Source organism: Euleptes europaea, chromosome 5 (genome assembly GCF_029931775.1).
Source record: "Euleptes europaea isolate rEulEur1 chromosome 5, rEulEur1.hap1, whole genome shotgun sequence".
Classification (NCBI taxonomy): Eukaryota; Metazoa; Chordata; class Lepidosauria; order Squamata; family Sphaerodactylidae; genus Euleptes; species Euleptes europaea.
The window spans coordinates 19,635,057-19,657,112 of NC_079316.1; the positions used below are offsets into that span (position 1 = coordinate 19,635,057).

Consider the following 22,056-nt stretch of genomic DNA (forward strand, 5'->3'; position numbering starts at 1 on the left):
CCTTTCGCCCTTGCGGAACACAAGGGGGCTTACGATATAAATAAAACAAATGGTTTAATCAAAGTTTACTTTCTGTGCTTGTTCTCGATATCTTTAAACACGTAAGCATCATCGCTGTAACCTGAACTCTCTCTCTCTTCATTTTTCTCTTTAATTGTCATGCATCTTTGTTCCCTTGTAGTTGTCAAATCTGTAAATTTAATAACGTTTTATATTTTTTTTTACATTTAAAAAGACAGCATTGAGGAGCCCTTAAAAAAAACGAGCCACGGTGTGAACAGCAGCACAGACAGTAGTGATCACGATCCTTTCTGCATGTTGGGATTTCCCCTAAAGGCATCATCAGCGTGCCGAGATTCTCATTGAAATAGCCGGTTGGAGCCCTGCCTATTCTGCAGCTTGACATGTTTCAGCCATGAAGATCAGTCACTGATTTATTTATTTTTTAAAGTAGGAAACTCTTGACGCACACCAGCGCACACCAAAGAAACTGCTGCCAGCCAGCCTGGACCAGATGATTGCTAATGACCGACGAGAGGATCAAGCCAAGTTCATTGCCTGTCACTAATTGTGCGCACCAAAGATTAATGGTGTACACGGACAGGAACAACAAGCACACCGGTGCTCCTGGGAAAGACAGTGCCTTCCTAGGACTCCTCCCATCCAAATGAAGATCCACTAAGGCAATGTTAAGGATAATTCTGAATGTTAATCACCTGGACATAATTATATACGTTGGTAAAGGTAGTCCCCTGTGCAAGCACCGGGTCATTACTAACCCATGGGGTGATGTCACATCCCGACGTTTACTAGGCAGACTGTGTTTACGGGGTGGTTTGCCAGTGCCTTCCGCAGTCGTCTACACTTTAACCCCAGCAAGCTGGGTCCTCATTTCACCGACCTTGGAAGGATGGAAGGCTGAGTCAACCTCAAGCCGGCTACCTGAAACCGACTTCAGCCGGGATCGAACTCAGGTCGTAAGTGAGCAGAGCTTGGACAGCAGTACTGCAGCTTACCACTCTGCGCCATGGGGCTTCTTTTAATTATATACATAGACTGTATTGTAGCCATCTATTATAATATTTTCTCCTTCCTCCAAGGACTGTAAATAGCTCTCCCTTCCCCATCCTCGTAAGGACCCATGGCAGACTGGGGAGCTGGGTCTCAGTCCGTGGCTGCCTGTTCACAAGGATCCCTCCCCTTTGAAGCCCCTGATTTAAGTGGGTGAGTCTACATTTATTTACTTACTTTCTTCATTAATACCCTGTGTTTCTCCTTTCCCCCATTTTTTGCTCACAACAGCCCCGGTAAGATAGTTTAGGCTAAGAGGGTGTGACCGGCCCAGGGTCACTCAGTGAGATTCCATCGAGGAGTGAGGATTCAAACCAGGGTCATGCAGATCCTAGGGCCGTGTTGGCGAACCTATGGCACGGGTGCCACTTCCGGCACGCGTAGCCCTTTCTGCCGGCACGCACGGTTCCTCCAAGCCGCTGGCCTTTCCGGCTCTGCCCCACCCCGGATGGGGGAGGCTGTAGCCCAGGGGTGGGGAACCTCCGACATGATTGGCGGTGGCCCCCGGACTCTCCCACAGAAGCTGCTGCCATTGCCGCCGCTGGAGCGTGCGCGGCCAGCCAGGCGGGTGGGAGAGCGGGGAACAGAAGCCGAGCGCTCACACTCGGCATGGCCGGCAGCTTCTCCGGCGCCCTCTGGGCCTGTGCGGGCGGAGGGGCATGGCTGGTCGGTGGGTGCGAAGGAGGCGCCCTCTGCCCCACCCTGCTCGCCTCTCACAAGCCTGCCGCCGCGCCCCACCGAGTGGCAAATCCAAGGCAAAACCTCCCATGCATAAATGGCCTCTTTCTTTTTCTGTCTCCCTCTGTCCTTTTCTTTCTCTCCCTTGCTCCATTTCTTTCTCCCTTTCTCTCTCTTTTTCTTTCTTTCTCTCCCTCCCTTCCTTCCCTTTCCCCCTCCCTTCCCTTCTTTCCTTCCTTCCTTCCTTCTTTCCCTCCAGCGGCTTCTCCGGCACCCTCTGGGTCTGTGCGGGCGGAGGGGCGTGCAGTCCTATTCCACCTTTGAAATGCCCACAAGCCATCCTCCAAACACCTTTCCATTTGTCTTGATATGTAGAGAGAAAACACTAAGGAACTAGTTGCCAATCTCCAGGTACTAGCTGGAGATCTGCTATTACAGGTGATCTCCAACCAATAGAGATCAGTTCCCCTGGAAAAAATTGCCACTTTGGCAATTGGACTCTATGGCACTGAAGTCCTTCCCCAAACCCCGCCCTCCTCAGGCACCACCCCAAAAACCTCCCACTCATGGTGAAGAGGAACTTGGCAACCCTAGCCTCTCCCTCTGGGCCCCCTCTGGGGGTGGTATTCAGGTTAAATTGCCGCATTGGCACTCGGCGATAAATAAGTGGGTTTTTTGGTTGCAGTTTGGGCACTCGGTCTCTAAAAGGTTCGCCATCACTGTCCTAGGGAGATACTCTAACCACTATACCACGCTGGCACATCGTAAGCCCGACTCATGGGCCTCCCAGGGCTTTCCCTTTTAAACTGGATCAGAGGAAAAAACCCTTTGGTCCAACCCCAAAGAAGAATTGTGCAGGATCACCATTTTGGCTGAAAGGGGCAATGTGTGTATATTTCAGCTTCAGAATCTGAGTTCCATAAGAACATATGGAGAGCCATGCTGAATCAGAGGTTGCCAGGTCCCTCTCTGCTAGATTGCCAGGTCCCTCTTCGCCACCAGCGGGAGGTTTTGGGGGGAAGAGCCTGAGGAGGGTGGGGTTTGGAGATGGGAGTCAATCCCATAGAGTCCAATTGCCAAAGCAGCCATTTTCTCCAGGTGAACTGATTTCTATTGGCTGGAGATCAGTTGTTATAACAGGAGATCAGTTGTTATATCTCCAGCTAGTACCTGGAGGATGGCATCCCTAAGCACCATCCTGCCCATGCTCCCCAGCAACTGATACAAAGAGGCATACTGCCTCTGGTACTGGAGGGAGTAGATAACCATCATGATTAGTAGCCACTGGTAGCCCTGCCCTCCATGAATTTGTTCACTCCCCTTTTAAAGCCTTCCAAGTTGGCAGCCATTTCCCACATCCTGTGGCAGCGAGTTCCACAAATTAACTATATGCTGTGTAAAGAAGTACTTTCGTTTGCCTGGCCTGAATCTCCCATCCTTCAGCTTCAGTGGATGGCCCCGGGTTCTAGTCTTATGGGAGAAGGAGAAGCTTCTCCCTGTCCACTCTCTCCAAGTCATGCTTAACTTCCCTTACTTGCCTTTTTTCTAGGCTAAACAGCCCAATGCGTTTTAACCGATCCTGATAGGGCAGCTGCTCTGGCCCCCTGACCGTTTTGGTTGCTCTGTTTGGCACCTTTTCAAGTTCTCAGAACCAGGATTCTGAGTTTTGGTGAACGGGTACCAAGGCTGAATATGAATGTGTTGCTCCTGTCAGCACCTAATACAATAGGCATGCTCCTCTGATACTGCAGAAAATAGGTATGCATCATGACTAGTAGCCATTTCGACTAGTAGCCATGGATAGCCCTATCCTCCATGAACATGTCCATTCCCTTCTTAAAGCCTTCCAGGATGGCAGCCATCCTGGGCAGGAAGTTCCACAATTTATGTTTTGTGTGAAGAAATACTTCCTTTTATCTCATACCCTGCCAGAAATTGTGTTAGTCTTTAAGGTGCTATTGGACTCTTGCTCTTTTCTACTGCTATTGACAGACTAACCGCGCATTCCTGAGGGTGGGCGAGTCCTCTTAGGAGGCGGCGTGACCTCGCCGCCAGCGTAAGTGGGTCTAACCACGCAACAAGACGCACTTACGCTGGCGGCGAGGCGCAGTGGAGCAGCGCCTCGCCCCTCCGTTGGCGTGGTCTCTCTGTGGCGCAGGCCACGGCGGAGAATTGCTGCGCCGGCGTGGGGGGCGTTCCCGGGGTGGGCCGGGGGGAGGAGCCGCTGGTCGGCGGCTTCCTATCCCCATTCGCCCCATTACGCCGATGCCGGAAACAGCGTTGCTGCACCTGCTTTTTAGTAGGCGCAGCCTCGCTGTTTTCAATGGGGCGAAAGGCCCCATTAAACAAAAAAAAAGCTGCTTTGCGGCTTTTTTTGTTTATCGCATACGGGGAACGGCATTAGGAGATGGCTCGCCTGTGCCTTCTCCCCACCATTCCCGAACGCCAATTCTCGGGAATGCGCGGTAACACGGCTACCCATCTTCCTGTCCCCTCTCTCCACACCATGCATATTTTTATAGACCTCTATCATATCTCCCCTTAACCACCTTCTTTCTAAGATAAACAACCCTAAGCATTTTAACCGCATAGATTAGGGATGCCAGCCTCCAGGTGGGACCCGGGGGTCCCCCGGAATTACAGCTCATCTCCAGACTACAGAGATCAATTCCCCTCAAGAAAATGGCTGCTTTGGAGGGTGGACTCTATGGTACTGTACCTCACTGAGGTCCCTGTCTTCCCAAGGCTCCACCTCCCAAATTGCCAGGCATTTCCTAACCTGTATATGGCAACCCTACCCCCATCCCCCGCCGGTGGCCAGAGGGGACCAGGCAACCCTAGTGTGGATGATAATGGTCACAGCAGCAGCACATCCAGTCACAGTAGGGTTGCCAGGTCCTTCTTCGCCACCGGCAGGAGGTTTTTGGGGTGGAGCCTGAGGAGGGCAGGGTTTGCGGAGCAGAGGGACTTCAATGCCATAGAGTCCAATAGCCAGAGTAGCCATTTTCTCCAGGTGAACTGATCTCTATCGGATGGAGATCAGTTGTAATAGCAGGAGATCTCCAGGTACTAACTGGAGGTTGGCAACCCTATGTCGCAGACACTTTCAAGCCATTGAGGAAAGGATGTACAGGTAGCTGTGGGAGGGGTCATAGGGGAGGGGCTGTGGCTCAGTGAGAGAGCATCTGCTTGGCATGCAGAAGGTCCCAGGTTCAATCCCCGGCATTTCCAGTTAAAGGGACTAGGCAGGTAGGTGATGTGAAAGACCCCTGCCTGAGACCCTGGAGAGCCGCTGCAGGTCTGAGTAGACAATACGGACTTTGATGGACCAAGAGTCTGATTCAGCAGAAGGCAGTTTCATGTGTTCAAATGTTCATGTGAGCAAGCGGGGAAGGATTCACAGGCAAGTAGGGGGGATTCGTGGGTGGGAGTAGGAAGGGAGGTGTGAGGGAAGTCCTAGTGGTGGGCATAGGAGAGGAGGGGGACTCCGAGCATTCTCTGCCCAGGGCCCATCAAAACCTGGAACACTCCATATGTTTAGTCAAACCTAACAACTTAAAGTGACTTCTGTTTCTGCAAATACTGTGTAAACACCTAGGCATGATCCAGCCAACATGAAAGACTTTTCAGATTCATTGGTTTTGGCAGGTCTCAAAGGGAATTTTAGATGAATGATCACATGAACACAGGAAGCTGCCTTATACTGAATCAGACTCTTGGTCCATCAGAGTCAGACTGGCAGCGGCTCTCCAGGGTCTCAGGCAGGGGTCTTTCACATCACCTACCTGCCTAGTCCCTTTAACTGGAGATGCTGGGGATTGAACCTGGGACCTTCTGCGTGCCAAGCAGATGCTGTACAACTGAGCCACAGTCACAATGATGCCCACTCTTGGTTGGGTCCTTTGGATCTGTTCTGCTAACTGCAGCAGGAGGGACATTCTGCAGGCACAAGAGGGACTTTGGCTTGAGAAAAGCATCCATGGAATCCAACACCTTCTTTCACTGAGAGTGGTAGTGTATTGGCTGACAATTTGGAGTTGGGAAGCTCCCACTTCTGATGAGGAATCCTGTGTGAGCCGAAAGCTTGCATACTGCTAAAATGGGTCATTCCTTGTTTGTTGGTTTTGCATCTTTTCTTCATGCTCTCACAAGCCTCTGTGTTAACTTCGTTCAAGAATGTGATGTGTGCCTACTGAAGATTTCAGTTCAATAGGTGGGCTTATCAGCCGGTTTACCTTCTTTCACCCTTTGCTCTGTCCCTATTTAAACAGGCAGGCAAAGGAAGGTAGACGCTGGGGAGGGCTTGGTTTTTCATTAACATGCATGTTGACTAATTCCACCCTCTCCTACAGGAGCCCAAAGAAGGTTTCCCCCAACGTTCCCGACTGTCTCTCACCAACTGCCCCTCCTTCTGATCCACAGGGGTTATAAACTTCATGCAAAGGAAGATGCCTCCTTAATTCTCTTAAGGGGCAAGCTAAGTACGGCGCAAGGAAGACTTTTGGTGCGCGGATTCTTTCCAGTAAGTGGCTGTGAGCTTTTGGACTGTCTGCATCTCCTCGCCACTTGCGAAAAAACTGAGGAAGAATGGGGAAGAAACCAAAAATAGAAGAGGAAAAGGTAAGGCTGAACCCAAGCTACTACCAACTTTATGTCTAATGTCTGCAGTAAGTGAGAAGTCTTAAGGAATTAGTGTCTTTATGATTAGGGGAATGGGGTGGATGAGAAGGAGAATGTGCTAATACAAGGCAGAAATGTTTAGTATAGGGAGAAGTTTCCATTTTTGCCTCCAAGGATGGGACCAGCAGCAAAGGAAATATAAGGTTATGGATTTTCAACCTTTTCTGGGCATGTGATTTTGCTTTCATTTAACTTGGTGTAACAAAACTGAAATCTGATTTGAACTGATGCATTCGGTGGCCTTTTGGATACTGTTGTTCTATTTGAAATTAGAGTAGCAAAGTAGACAATGACTGAAAACAGACAGATTAAGGTGTAATCCAGGTTAGCCCTGTTGGATTAAGGCTAAAACACAGGTCCTACACTGGTTCATTCTGATTTGACTGAAACCTTACTGATTTCAGTCAGATTTGGAGCCAAACTAGACACTGGGATATCCTGTCAAAAGACTTCTCACACAGGACATTTTCACACATACTGAATAATACACTTTCAATCCACTATGAATGCACTTTAACGATCGTTTGCAAGTGGATTTTGCCGTTTCACGCAGTAAAATCCAGCTGCAAAGAGCATTGATAGTTAATTGAAAATGCATTATTCGGCATGTGTGAAAAGTGGGACAATGGAGGTTACCGCATTATGTATTCCCAGTGATGTATTAAGAGTTTGAAAATGTTATAAAAAATACTGTTCACACTTTGTTTGGCCCTTTTAGCTGTGAAGACGTCTTCCAACCATTTTTTTAGCCATGGCATCCAAAAACCCTTTTAAAGTGATGTTTTTTAAAACATTTTCAAACTCTTAATACATCGCTGGGAATACATAATACGGTAACCCCCAGTGTTTTGTTTCTGTTAAAGCAGTGGAGGGGACTCCACATTTAATCACAGCAATAGTGCCGGGGGGGGGGGGAGTTGAACGCTTTCCCCTGCACATATACTCCTTATCTAAACCACATATCCAAAGCCAGCGTGCTCTAGTGGTTAGAATGCCAGACTAGGTTTGAATCCCCATTCTGCCATGGAAGCTTGTTGGGTGCCCTTAGGCTAACTTACCTCACAGGGTTGTTGTTGTGAGGGTAAAACGGACGAGAGGACAAAACCATGTATGCCTTCTCGGGTGGGTTAAAAATGTACAGAATAAATAAATCACAAAACTCATACCCCCAAAATCACTGTCTCACAGAAGGACAAATGCAGCTATCTTCCTCCACCCCGTGGAGCTAACAGCATGTTCTGATGGCAATTCAGACCAGTGAAACTATCCTCAGGAAATAATTAAAAAACCCCTACCTTAGTACTGAGAAGTCATCTCAGAAGCATTGGGCAGACGGATAGTGCATTTCCTGAGAAATGTGGTGTTTGCTGCGTAGGGCTGGCCTTGTGGCCCATATAGCTAGTCTGCTTTTTCTCTTCTGACCCTCCTTGCCTATAAATGGGGGCAAAAAGTAACATATAAACTGAGCAATTAGAGATATGCCAGTAATTGTTCCTGAGGTTATGTCAACTGAGAAAATTGCCTTGCTGATAACAAGAATTGCTACTGTGTCTATATCTGTGACTGCAAAATGCAGTTTTGACAAATAGGGTCATAAACGGCATTTCAGAGGTCAAGGGGTACTCCCCGGCACCTACAGTGCTCTTGCGCGAATGGGCTTGATTCCTCCGTGTGTTGAACTGCTTCTTGTGTTGAAGTGAATGGTGTCGTCCTTGAGACTGGGGGGACTGTGGCTCAGTGGCGGAGCATCTGCTTGGCATGCAGAAGGTCCCAGGTTCAATCCCCGGCATCTCCAGTTAAAGGGACTAGGCATGATGTGAAAGACCTCTGCCTGAGACCTTGGAGAGCTGCTGCCGGTCTGAGTAGACCATACTGACTCCGATGGACCAAGGGTCTGATTCAGTATAAGGCAGCTTAATGTGTTCATGTGATTTCATATTCAGTACTGGCGCCTCTGCCTCGGCAGGCAGCCGCTGGATTAGGTTGCATCTCCACTGCAGTTCAAGTTCTTGAGCTCTTATAGATTGGGGACTGTCCCCCTGAGGTCGCACTTCTAAAAGCCTTCCTTTGCCCCCTCCTCCATATTTTATTTATTTATTTACTTCATCCATGCCCTGCCTTTCTCTCCAATGAGAACCCCAAAATGGCTTCCGTTGCTCTCCTCTCCTTTTCATCCTCATAATTTAAGATACTCAAGGCTGAGTCTGCATGACTGGCCCTAAGTCACCCAGCAAGCTTCCATGGCAGAGTAAGGATTCAAACCTCATTCTTCCAGATCCGATTGCAACTTCTATCACACACTGGTGCAAAAACAAACCCTTGCCAAAGCTAAGTGTGTCATATACATTATAGCCATCCATCGTAAGCATGGGGTTGGATCCATCCAATTATTCCCTTCCACTGAGGAGTCTTCCTCCAAAGTCAAAAGCCTTCCTCTGTTATTCCCTTTGCAGAAAGGAATCACTGAATCCAACCCAGAGCTCTTTAAAAGTCTGTTGTTGTTTTGTTGTTGTTGTTGGATTGGAAAGTGTCTGCCTATTTGTGTATGTGGGATGCTGTGCACTCCCCTCTGCTATTCTGGAGGGTAGGTACAAAAGGCTTCATCTCAAAGAATATGAATGTTTATGTAAAGAGGGGCATGTTGTAACTTTAGAACTTTAGAACATATTGTTTTTGACTGGGAAATCTACAAACATATTCGGGATGCTTTGATTGTTCCAATAATGAAGGGCTCTCCAGGGAAGACTATAATGGTTTACCTTTATAGTATGTTATCAGATAAGTATCATGAGATGACTTTTAAGGTGGCAAAATTTGGCTGTCTGGTTTTAACGATTAGGAAATCTTGGTCTACACATGTTCAAGAAGGATCATAAGCAGCTAATATTGTATAACTTTTTACTTATTTTCATCTGTTTTAGTATTATTTTACTTTATATTTTAGTGATGATGAATATTCATCAATCGTATGGAGACTGACTGAAGACATGATATTTATATTTACAACCTATGTAACACTTTTAATTCTATGTATATAATAGCATTCTGGTCTAATAAATAATAATAATACTTACTCACTTACAGAGTGATACAAAGGGCTGTGCCTGCACAGCTTTGGGTTTTATGCTATGGCAATAATTCATCACTGGATTTTCCTGTATGGACTAGACAATTGCAATTGAGGTGGTGAATAACTGCTATAGAGTAACAATAGCAATGATAACAAAATCCAACAAAATATCTCTGTGAGTTAAGTGCCGCCAAGTCGCTTCCAACTCATGGCAACCCTATGAATCAATATCCTCCAAAATGTCCTATCTTTGACAGCCTTGCTCAGGTCTTGCAAATTGAGGGCTGTGGCTTCCTTTATAGAGTCAATCCATCTCTTGTTGGGTCTTCCTCTTTTCCTGCTGCCCTCAACTTTTCCTAGCATGACTGTCTTTTCTAGTGACTCTTGCCTTCTCATAATGTGACCAAAATACGACAGCCTAGCACCCAGTGTGATCAAGGCCCCTAGAATTTCATTCTACTAATCATTGCCTTCAGCAGCCCTGCAGCCTCAGAGATTTAACTTCTGAAGAATGCGACAATTCTAGGAATTTACACAATCCAAAAACTAAGGACAAAATAGGGGAGATGATTTCATAGGATCCACCAGAAAATAGGAACTGCTTACGGTAATAAGGGAGAGTCGGAGTATTGTCGAAGGCTTTCACAGTCAGAGTTCATTGGTTCTTGTAGGTTATCCGGGCTGTGTGACCGTGGTCTTGGTATTTTCTTTCCTGACGTTTCGCCAGCAGCTGTGGCAGGCATCTTCAGAGGAGTAACACTGTCCTTCAGTGTTACTCCTCTGAAGATGCCTGCCACAGCTGCTGGCGAAACGTCAGGAAAGAAAATACCAAGACCACGGTCACACAGCCCGGATAATCTACAAGAATCGAGAGTCGGAGTGTTTATGGTCATTCCTGCTTCCCAGGAATCCTCAGGAAAGTGGCACAAGCAAATTTTGCAATATATAAATATATGAAATAAACAGATCCTGATAACTGTAGTTCTGTGAAGGAGGGGCTGAGAATCTGTGGGGATTCTGTGGGGAAAGTTGTGACAGTTACCATGATGTAAAGGCTGTCAAGGATTGAACTGCAGATAAGAACCTTAGCAGCCCACATCTGAAGTTCCCTGGTCCCCAGACTGCTGATCCTCATTGGTCTCTGAAGCAGCGAATGAAGGAGGTCAAGTCAGACTGAAGGAAAACGGTAGAGCTGAACCTTCTCACCACATCTTCTCAGGCTGAATTACTAGTCTGAACACCTCATCTACCACAGCCAATAGGATGATGAGATCTTCCCTCATACTCTCTGAGATGTCACAGATGAAAGAAAATAAGGGCACTGTTGTAGAGCTCTCTAATTTCACACCTAGGATTTCTTCTGGTATGCATGGATTCATGGAGGACACCATTGGTTCATTGGAGTCAGCATTGTCTGTCTACTCTGATTGGCAGTGGCTCCCCAGGGTCTCAGGTGGAGGTCTTTTAGATTGCCTTCTGGATCAAATCAAGCCTGGTCTGTTCCTAGAAGCTAAAACTACTAAATTGTTTGTGCTTGTTTCTGTGTGTGCTGTGATTTTATGATTCCAAGTTTGTTGTTTGCTATGACTTTGAGTCAATGCCATAAAAGTATTTTTTGAGGCTATTGTACTCTTACGGGAGCTTACAGGTCACACTATGAGAAGACAAGAGTCACTGGAAAAGACAATAATGCTAGAAAAAGCTGAAGGCAGCAGGAAAAGAGGAAGACCCAACATGAGATAGATTGACTCTATAAAGGAAGCCATGGCCCTGAGTTTGAAAGACCTGAGCAAGGCTGTTAACGATAGGACTTTTTGGAGGACATTAATTCATAGGGTTGCGATAAGTCAGAAGTGACTTGACGGCCCTTAACATATGCACACTACCTCATTCTTTAAACTGGAGGTGCTGAGGACTGAACTTGGGAAGCTTCTGCATGCCAAGTAAATGTCCTTTCACTGAACAATGTCCTCTCCCCACACATATGATCAACTCTTGTTTTTTGTATTTCCAATGGTAGGACTCGGTTGTTTATTTGTTTGAGGTTTTTCTTCTTCCCAGAAGGCCCAAGGGCACACCCAGACACCAGCACCATTTTCAACCTGGATACCTGCTCAGCATTTCACACAGAATGCTCACAACACCAGGCCTTAAGATCATGTCCTCAGGCATGCACATCCTTTCTTCCCCCCACCCCCATTAAAAAAAAACCAGTCTGATGAAGAGTTCTGGAGAAGTCAAAAGCTTCCACCCTGTCTTGTGTCATTTTGGTTGCGCCTCATGTGTGTGTGTTAAGTGCCGTCAAGTACCTTCCGACTCATGGCGACCCTATGAATGAAAGTCCTCCAAAATGTCCTATCTTTGACAGCCTTGCTCAGATCTTGCAAACTGAAGGCTGTGGCTTCCTTTGAATCAATCCATCTCTTGTTGGGTCTTCCTCTTTTCCTGCTGCCCTCAACTTTTCCTAGCATGACTGTCTTTTCCAGTGACTCTTGTTGTCTCATGACGTGACCAAAATACGATAGCCTCAGTTTAGTCATTTTAGCTTCTAGGGTCAGTTCAGGCTTGATTTGATCTATAACCCACTAATTTGTTTTTTTGGCAGTCCCCCAGTATCCGTAACACTCTCCTCCAACACCACATTTCAAAGGAATCTGTTTTCTTCCTATCAGCTTTCTTCACTGTCCAGCTTTCACACCCATACATAGTAATAGGGAATACGATGGCATGAATTAATCTAGTCTTGGTGACCAGTGACACATCCTTACACTTCAACATCTTTTCTAGCTCCTTCATGGCTGCCCTTCCCAGTCTCAATCTCCTTCTGATTTCTTGGTTGCAGTCTCCCTTTTGGTTGATGGTGGAGCCAAGGAATAGAAAGTCTTGAACAATTTCAATTTCCTCATTGTCAACCTTAAAGTTGTGTAATTCTCCTGTAGTCATTACTTTTGTTTTCTTGATGTTCAGCTGTAGTCCTGCTTTGGCACTTTCTCTTTTAACTTTCAGCAGTAGTCGTTTCAAATCGCCTCATAAAGGGTATTATATGGTGTTTGTTTTAGGAGTTTTTGTTGGACCAATGGGGCTACTTATGACCTCTTTCTTAAGATGTCAACTCCGGGTTGAGAACGAGTGGCTTCTTCATGTGATCTGCCTTTGGGATGCTCAGTGCTGTGTAGATGGCTCCAAATGAATCTGGGTTGATGTCCAAGTGCTGCATTTACTGGCTCAGCTCCCCCTCAACAGTGGCAGTTACAAACTTGAACACATGAAGCTGCCTTCTACTGAATCAGACCCTTGGTCCATCAAAGTCAGTATTGTCTACTCAGACCGGCAGCAGCTCTCCAGTGTCTCAGGCAGAGGTCTTTCACATCACCTACTTGCCTAGTCTCTTTGACTGGAGATGCCGGGGACTGAACCTGGGACCTTCTGCATGTCAAGCTGAGGCTCTGCAAACTGCGCCACAGCCCCTCCCCTTTGGGCACAAAGTGAAAACAGAGTTCTTCACGGTCAAAATCAATTTATTGAAATACCTATATGAGATTCTCGGGGAGGTGGGGGAGATAAATCAAAATTCAACAAAACAACAAGAGCAGTAGTGTTTTTTAAAAACCAATATGGCATGCAGTATAAGGGCAGGAGATGATACCACTTCTGGACTTCATGAGCCATTAGATTTGGAAACTTTGGCTATTACTGCACTAGGTATTCCCAGCAATGTATTAAGAGTTTGAAACTGTTATAAAAAATACTGTTCACACTTTGTTAGGCCCATTTAGCTGTGAAGACGTCTTCCAACCATTTTTTAGCCATGGCATCCAAAAACCCTTTTAAAGCGATGTTTTTTATAACATTTCCAAACTCTTGATACATCGCTGGGAATACCTAGTGCGGTAACAGCCTTTAGGTTGTCAGCTTGACAGGTGAGCTCTATTTTAATTCTGGGCACATGCATCACCATCCTAAGCAGAGTTATGCCGTTCTAAGCCCATTGACGCCAATGAATTTATGACTTGGCTCAAGATGGCCCTGCTATCCATACCAAGCGCTTTGTGAATGAATCAAGAAGGCCTGACGACATCGCCAGCTCTCTTTTAAATGTACTTTCCCTGGAACTCTGACATTTCAACTGTTCATGGGCTCCCGTGCCTTTAAGGTTTCCAAGGCAGTGAGAAACAAACGCTGCCACAGGAACCAGCCGGCCACACATTCTTGAGCCACAGACACTGATGGCAGCAGAAGAAATGTGAGCAGAAGACCATGTTAGGTAACCGGGTGGCACCTGAAAACGAAGAGCAGGAGGTAATGACAGGGAGGGAACGGTAGGAACATGAGAACCATGGCTAGGAAACACCAAATATTATCTTGTTTCCGTGCTCAGCAGTCCCACCCAGAGATAAAAGCCAAAAAGGTTGGCGCCAACTGGCACTCGCCCTAGTTGAGGCGTGGCACAGTTTATTTTGAGAATCTGTATTCTTCCCTTTCCTCCATCTCAAAGGTGGCGCCTTACGACAAGAGATTTAAAAGCGCAGCAATTTTTTTTTTTAGAATGGAAGTTACAAAATAACCCGCAGATTTTTTTAAAAAAAGATATGTCCAGTATTTTAAAGAATCAAATAAAATAAGCAGAAGTAGGAGCCAAAGCCAGAGGCTTTCTGGGAAAACTGTGTTTACTTCCCAACAAAGAGAGGTCAAAGCCATCTCTGTTGGCAGCAATTAACACCAGTGTAATTGCAGACAAAGCCCTTTAATTTAACTACCCATAGAACCACCCTGACCTGGATGGCCCAGTCTAGGCCAATCTCATCAGATCTCAGAAGCTAAGCAGGGTTGGCCCTGGTTAGTATTTGGATGGGAGACCATGAAGGAAGTCTAGGATCACTATGCAGAGGCAGGCAATGGCAAGCCACCTCTGAACGGCTCTTCCCTTGAAACCCCTACGAGGTCGCCGTAAGTTGGTTACAACTTGACGGCATTTTCCCCTACCACTCATAGTGCCACAGGCAGCAAGGGAACATGAAGAAGGGCCTCTGATGATGATCTCCAAGACTACTTATAGGTTCATAAGCTGGGTTAGCAACCTCACATTGAGGTCTGAAGATCTCCTGGAATCGAAACTGATCCCCAGGCAACAGGGATCAGTTCCTCTGGAGAAAATGGCTGCTTTGGAAGGTGGATGCTATGGCATTATACTTAGGGTTGCACACCTCCAGGTACTAGCTGGAGATCTCCTGTTATTACAACTGATCTACAGCCGATAGAAATCAGTTCACCAGGAGAAAATGGCAGCTTTGGCAATTGGACTCTATTGCATTGAAGTCCCTCCCCAAACCCTGCCCTCCTCAGGCTCTGCCCCAAAAACCTCCCACCAGTGACAAAGAGGGACCCGGCAAACTAATTATACTCTGCTAAGGTCCCTCCCCTCTCCAGACCACACCCACCTCAGGCTCCACCCTCAATTCTCCAGAAATTTCCTAACCTGGAGTTGGTAATCCTAAAGAGGTTCTTAAAATATTCTGGTTTGATTCTATTTAGGCCCAAAAAGGTCAAAACGACTCTTGGAACTGGACCCTGAAAATAACCAGAAGTCAGAGTAAATGGCATGCAGCTGGACCCACAGTAGCTCCTAGCATTCCCCATGACTGAGCCAGGCCCGAAAAGGCTCCCAGTGTCTGCTGCCGCCAGTTCTGTGGAAGCAACATAAGTGTTTGTCTGTGCAAACAATGCTCTTTTATTTGGGGAGGAATTTAAATCTCCCTATGTATTTTTATAAGATTTTAGATTTTTCTGCAAACCTGGGGAGCCCCCCCCCCCTCAAGTTTGCAGGAAAATCTGTATAGTGTCAGAGTGGTCCTAATCTGCGGATTTAGAAATCCACAGATGAGGGCTATACGTTGTTATTAGATATGTAGATGGTGCTGATTACATTACTGGAAGCAGAAGATGGAGAAGCTCTATTCTCTCTTATAAAGCAAGGCCAGGAGCTGACCATGGTACATACCATGAATTGTTAATATCAACTCTACACCTGACCTGCCCAGTTGAAAATCCATCAAGCGAAAAACAGATCACCAGCTGGGTGTGATGGCCCTGTTAGGTATTTTAAAACATTCTGGAGACAAAGGGGAGTTAACTGAGCCCCTGGTGGGCCATATCCAGTTTGGTGCATTGTTAATATGCGCAAAGTGTGGATGCTCAGATTAGGGGGACTCCAACTTGGCAAAGCATAAACCTCACGTATTTGCTGCACAAAACAAGTGACCGCCCCCCTTTTGGTATCTAGTTTTGGGAGGGGGGTTCATTCAGGTGATCCTTCATGGATGACTCAGAACAAATGGTTGCAACAAATGTTTTTCAGTTCTCTTTGGTCAATAAAGCTGCTCAATCTGATTATTTCAGGACAGAAAATTAACCCTGTATCCTCCTCTTCCTAGCATCTCACGTGCTCCTTGGTTCTTGCTGTCTTCACTGCAGTCCTCGGCTTCTTCCAATATGGGTACTGCATTGGTGTTATCAATGCTCCCCAAAAGGCAAGTAAATGTGATTTGATTTACTGGGTTTGATCCTATAACTCCCTCCCTTCAACAAAGAGAGACATTTCCCCATAAGACAAGGGCTTTCGCCATCAGTTTAAAAACGAAACAAAACCATTCTCCACTGGAAGAAGCCTTTCCCCCTTAAAGGATGAGAGCATGCCTAAATGGGCTTACTCAGAAGTAACTCCCATTTTATTCAGCAGGGCTTGCTTCCAGTAAAGTGTTCTCAGGATTGCAGGCATCGGGTCCACCCTACTGTTTCTACATTGTTCAAATGTGGCCCTTGGTCCTTTGGCCTCCTTCGGCATGCCAAGGCCCAGGGATGTTTGCCCAGCTTTCCCCAAAATGTCAGCGAAGCCTAGGCATGGAATGTGAATGAGTCAAATGTGTGTTTGGAAGTACAAGTATTGTGGAGGTACATTTATCCAAGAGCTAGGATTGGCTGCCAATCACTGAGTGCACAGTTGGCAGCAAACTCGGGTTTGCTTCTGTGTAGGGTTGCCAACCTCCAGGTAGTAGCTGGAGCTCTCCTGCTGTTACAACTGATCTCCAGCCGATAGAGATCTGTTCCCCTGGAGAAAATGGCTGCTTTGGCAATTGGACTCTATGGCATTGAAGTCCCTCCCCAAACCCTGCCCTCCTCCAGCTCCGGCCCAAAAACCTCCCGCCGGTGGCGAAGAAGGACCTGGAGCCCTATTTCTTCTGCATCATGTGTGAACAGCCACCCTCCCCAGTGCTTCAAAGGGAAAGAGAGCTCTGTGGGTCATTTGGGGCTTATGAAGAGACTGATATGTTTTTGTCCCCAATAGATCATCGAGCGCCACTATGCTAAAGTACTGGGCATTTTACAAGACAATGCAACAGGTGCCTCAAATGTAGACGTCGGAAAAGATCCTAAAATTACAATGCTTTGGTCCATGTCTGTGGCCATGTTTGCCGTCGGCGGAATGATTTCTTCCTTCGCCGTGGGTCGGATTGGCGACAAAATGGGAAGGTGAGGGGAAACCAATCTTTGCATACTTTAAAAGCGACCATTAAAGAAATAACTTTAAGGGTTGGATCCTGAGTGAAATTTCCACCTGGGGTACAGCGGACTCCCACGAGAACAGAGTGGGAAGGGGGAATCGGTGGAAATCCAGATCAGTCTGGATCAGACCCAATCTCTAGTGCCAACGGGAAACATGATTGCTATACTAAGCTATGTTACGCTAGACTAGCCAAGGCTCATTGCCCACTGCAATAATATGCAATTATTATTATTATTGTTGTTGTTATAATTAATTAAGCACCTGCCACAATTAGGCACTGTACAGAAATTATCATGAGAAGCCAATTAACGTATTGGCACTTGAATCAAAACCAAGTTGTCATGTTGGCCCGACGTAATAAAATTTGCAGGATGGGTACGATGTTTGGACCAGCCATAGTTCCCAGTGCAGCATGTGAGCTTCTGAGTAGCACAACACTCTCCCTCATCTGGAATGTACAGGTGAAACTACATGTTATGAACAACATAACGCTGGCAGCCAAAAACGACATCCATGTGTCAGGTTGTATGCCTGAAGTAATGTGTATTTCACATTGTGATGTCATCACACAGTGGGATTGTCCTTAACCACCAGCCACAGCCAATCAAGTGGAACAGGAAACTTGTGGTGTTATGATGTCACAGTAGTGGGGCAATGAATACTATGTAACTCAAGGGGAGGGGGAGAATCAATACAGGAATACTGCATTTGACTGCAAACTAGGGGTTTACAGAATGAATAAAAAAAGATACTCTCCGTAACACTAGAACTCAGGGGCCCCTCAATGAAATTAATTGGCTTTGGTTTAGGGCAAATGGAAGTAACTTCCTCTGTGAGCCAGTGTCGTGTAGTGGTTAAAAGCGGTGGTTTAGAGCGGAGGAGTCTGATCTGGAGAACCGGGTTTGATTCCCCACTCCTCCACATGAGCAGTGGAGGCTAATCAGGTGAACTGGATTTGTTTCCCCACTCCTACACACAAAACCAGCTGGGTGACCTTGGGCAAGTCACACTCTCTCAGCCCCACCTACCTCACAGGGTGTCTGTTGTGGGGAGGGGAAGGGAAGATGATTGTAAGCTGGTTTGAGTTTCCCTTAAGTGGTAGAGAAAATCAGCATATAAAAACCAACTCTTCTTCTTCTCTTCACACAACAACACAACATCAGCTGCTAGTTCAGGTGCTTCTAATAATGGATTTGCCAATTGCCATATTCAAGGATGACCAGGGCATCAATGGCCATTATCCGGAATAGTTAAATGTTCATGTTCACAAGCAGTGTCCCTGTGGACAGGAGAAGATAATCACTATCTCTGAAGCCTTGGGTTTGCCATCATTGGAATTGGAAGGCTGGATGAGATGGAACTTTGGTCTGATCCGGCAAGGCTATTCTTATACTGCTTTCCAATGAGAGTGTATTACTCCCACACTTAGTGCATCCTACCTGATGCTGCTAGGGTGAGGGTAGCTGAAGGGTAGAGGTAAGGGTAGCTGAAGAGCTTTTTCCAAAGCAGTATTCTGAATCAGTGGATCTCAACCTTTTTCCATCCATGGCCCCCTTCCGACCTTTTTCCTTCCTGTGGCCCCCCCTGTCCTACCTGTAGAAAGGTAGCTATTTAAATGTTTTGTTTGTAAATAGCCAAGGAACAAAGAAGCATAAACAGCCACACAAAATGCACACATGCCGTTCTTACTGGGAAACTGAAATTTACAAATAAAATACCCCACAAAAGGGAATACAACACGCTAATAAGCAACAATGTTCACATACAAGGGAGAACAAAGCCTCTACCACCGTTGCACAAGATTACAGCGACACACAAATCCACAGTTGCAAACGATGCATAAAAGTGCAATGAAGAAAATCATGTCTTAGGATTTCATGTGTTTCTGTTTCCTTCACTTCTCACTTCCCTCTGTGGGCCCTTAGTCTCGTGCCGTGGCCCCCATTTATGCAATTTTCACCTGTGGCCCCCTTGGAATATCCTGGGGTCTCCCGGGGGCCCACATGGCTCCAGGTTGAGAACCACTGCTCTAAATTACTGATTGAACATGTCCAGTAGGGAATGGAGGAACATATCAGTGTACATCCAATATGTAACCGATCTACAGATTTGCCCCAGTGCCTACAGTTGTACACTGTTCAGATGACACATGATAGGAACAAATCTGGTTGAGATGATGCATAGGAATAAATCTGGTTGGAGCCTTGGACTCACTTATATGACAAGTATATATCTCAAGTACCATGTTCAAATTAGTTATATCTGTGCTTGTTTAGCAACCTATGATTTGGACCAGCTCTGCAAACCAGGATTCCAAATCTTGATGTGATCCCATTTGGAATCCTGGTTTACAGACGAAGTATGAGTGAACCGAAGTCATACATTGTGCCAAACCATGGTTTGCTACTGCTCAAACCCCTCTCAATTCCTACTGTAACTATCCCAATCTGAGCAAGATGCTATGAAAGTCCAATAAAGCTGACACTCCCTTCAGCTACTGAGGAGGTAGCTCCTACTCCGTCTCTCTCCCTTCCTCCCACTTGCCTTCCCCCACCTGTTTTGGATTATAACACAATTGGTTTTAGATAGCTAAGGATGAAAACAATGAAATTTGCAAAGGAGGAAAGTGTTATGTATGCAGCGGAAAGCAGCATCTATACTGAGTTTGGAGTGTCTCCAGGCTCCTGAGCTGCATGTTCGTATTGGCTGTAGCTGTCCAATCACGGACTCGAGTGCTTGTGTGTTCTCATTGGCTGCCACGGCTGCAGTCACCCAATAGAGCACTGGTTCCCAACCAGGGGTCCATGGACCCCCAGGGGTCCGCGAGAACTAAATTAAGGTCCGCGAAACAAAGTTATAAACCCATAATAAATTAATATTTTCAATTAAAAGTTCTCTATTATAATATATATATATTCAAATATAATTCTAAGTTTAATGTTTAACTAACAGTTATGATTAAAGTTTATTTTCAAATTCCCGGAATTTTTATTTTGAACCTTGGGGTCCCTGCACCGAACAAAAAAGTCCTAGTGGTCCCTGGTCAAAAAAAGGTTGGGAACCACTGCAATAGAGTGTGGCCTGCGGGGCTCAGCGGGCATATAAGCACGATGCATTACTGAGTGAGTTAGCTGTAGTCACAATAAAGTAGTGTTGTAGTAACTCTGCCTCCTGCCTCGTGTATCGCCCACGCGACTCAATAGTGGCGATGAGGATGGGATTTAGGCGCTGGTAGGCAACCCATCCCATCCCAGCTGAAATCACTTGAGGGCCGGTAAGCAGCCCGGCTCGACAGCTGAATCATTACCAATACACGGGGGAGTCACGGAACAAGACACGATGGCTACCCCAGGGAAGTTCGAGGCGTTCGACCCCACCGCTCGGGAGAAGTGGGAGTCTCACGCTATGAGCCTGAAACTCTTCATGGCGGCCAACGACATCACTGGTGCCGAAAAGGAGCGGGTGACTCTCCTCAGCAGCTGCAGCCTGCCCACGTTCGAGATTGCCCAGGGACTCCTGTCCCCCGTGCAGTCAGACGTGGCCCCGTGCAGTCTGACGCGGCCATAAAACAAAAAACGGCGCAATCTGAAAAGCAGGGGGTTGGAATCCAAGCCTCGATTTGAAAAAGCCTTTCTTCTGCTCAGAAAGAGCTCCGAGGAAGCAGGAAGCATTTGAATCCCTGCCTCTGGACATGCTGCTTTGTAATTGGCTGTGAGCAAAACTAAGCTTGTGTGTCCCAAGCTTTGCCTTATGCATGGAGATTTCACCTAGGCTGAGCTCAGGGGAGAGAGAAGAATTGTGTTTACAGAGGAACAGGAAGGTCCAGGATTTGTGAGGGCTGGCAGTGAGGTCATCTCTAATGGAAGGGAAACTCATACATAATTCCAAGGAACAACCGAGACAGATGGGGAGGTGGGGGTGAACGTGAGTGAAAGTACCCATGCATAAATTACTGAAGTTCCCTTTAATCCAGGGTTAGTTAGCCCAGTTAAAAACCTGCTTTGATATCCATCTTTAAAAGGTGTTCTGGATAGCTTTTTGCTAGAGTAATGAGGAGGGCATTATGTTCTGAGTTTTGAGGAAGATAAAAAAATGCCCCATATTCTATGCCCTTTTGTTGGACTTCCAGAGGAACTGATAGGCCACCGTGTGAGATGGGATGCTGGACGAGATGGACCACAGCAGGGCTCTTCTTATGTTCTGATGTTGAATTAACTTCCCTTCTTTATTGCAGAGTCAGGGCCATGCAACTGCTGAATATCCTTGCAATTGCTGGGAATGTCTTTCTAGGTGTGGCAAAGCTGGGCCCATCACACATCTTTATTATTATAGGACGATTAATCACGGGACTGTACTGTGGTAAGTAAAATGCCAAAGGCTCAGCAGAAGATGGCAGCTCCCTGGGTCCCTGAAAGATTTTGCTGGCTGCTTGGAAAAGTAATCAGCAATTCATGAAGGCAGGACTGAAATGAGAGAGAAAAATTTCTGGTTTCATCAAAATGGAAGAGGTTTCCCTGTCGATCCCTCTCTAAGGAGCCTACGTGATGTAGTGGTTAAAAGCGGTGGTTTGAAGCAGTGGACTCTGAACTGGGGAACTGCGTTTGATTCCCCTCTCCTCCACATGAGCGGCAGAGGCTAATCTGGTGAACTGGATTTGTTTCCCCACTCCTACACACAAAGCCAGCTGGTTGACCTTGGGCAAGTTACAGTTCTATTAAGAACTCTCTCAGCCCCACCTACCTCACAGGGTGTCTGTTGTGGGGAGGGGAAGGTGATTGTAAGCCAGTTTTAGTCTCCCTTAAGTGGTAGAGAAAGTCAGCATATAAAAACCAATTCTTCTTCTTCTTCTGCACTGTCTGTATCCAACTGCTTTTGTCGCTGTGGGAAGGGGTTCTTTTGCAATTCCCCTTTCCCACCGCAAGCTCCCCCTTGGTCCCCCATGCTGTCTGCAAAGGTCCCCTGAACCCCAGGTGCAGGATTTGGGAGAGGTCAGTAG

The 22,056-nt window shown here is 46.5% G+C and overlaps 1 protein-coding gene across 1 annotated transcript in view; it reads left to right on the forward strand.

The window, feature by feature from the left end:
- The first annotated feature begins 6,336 nt into the window (after positions 1 to 6,336).
- SLC2A2 (solute carrier family 2 member 2) overlaps positions 6,337 to 22,056 on the forward strand; it is a 28,632-nt gene continuing 12,912 nt past the window's right edge. Inside the window, exons 1-4 of the mRNA XM_056850321.1 lie at positions 6,337 to 6,369; positions 15,931 to 16,026; positions 16,842 to 17,026; positions 21,295 to 21,419. Coding sequence (XP_056706299.1) covers positions 6,337 to 6,369; positions 15,931 to 16,026; positions 16,842 to 17,026; positions 21,295 to 21,419 — 439 coding nt within the window. The remainder of the gene's footprint in view (positions 6,370 to 15,930; positions 16,027 to 16,841; positions 17,027 to 21,294; positions 21,420 to 22,056) is intronic.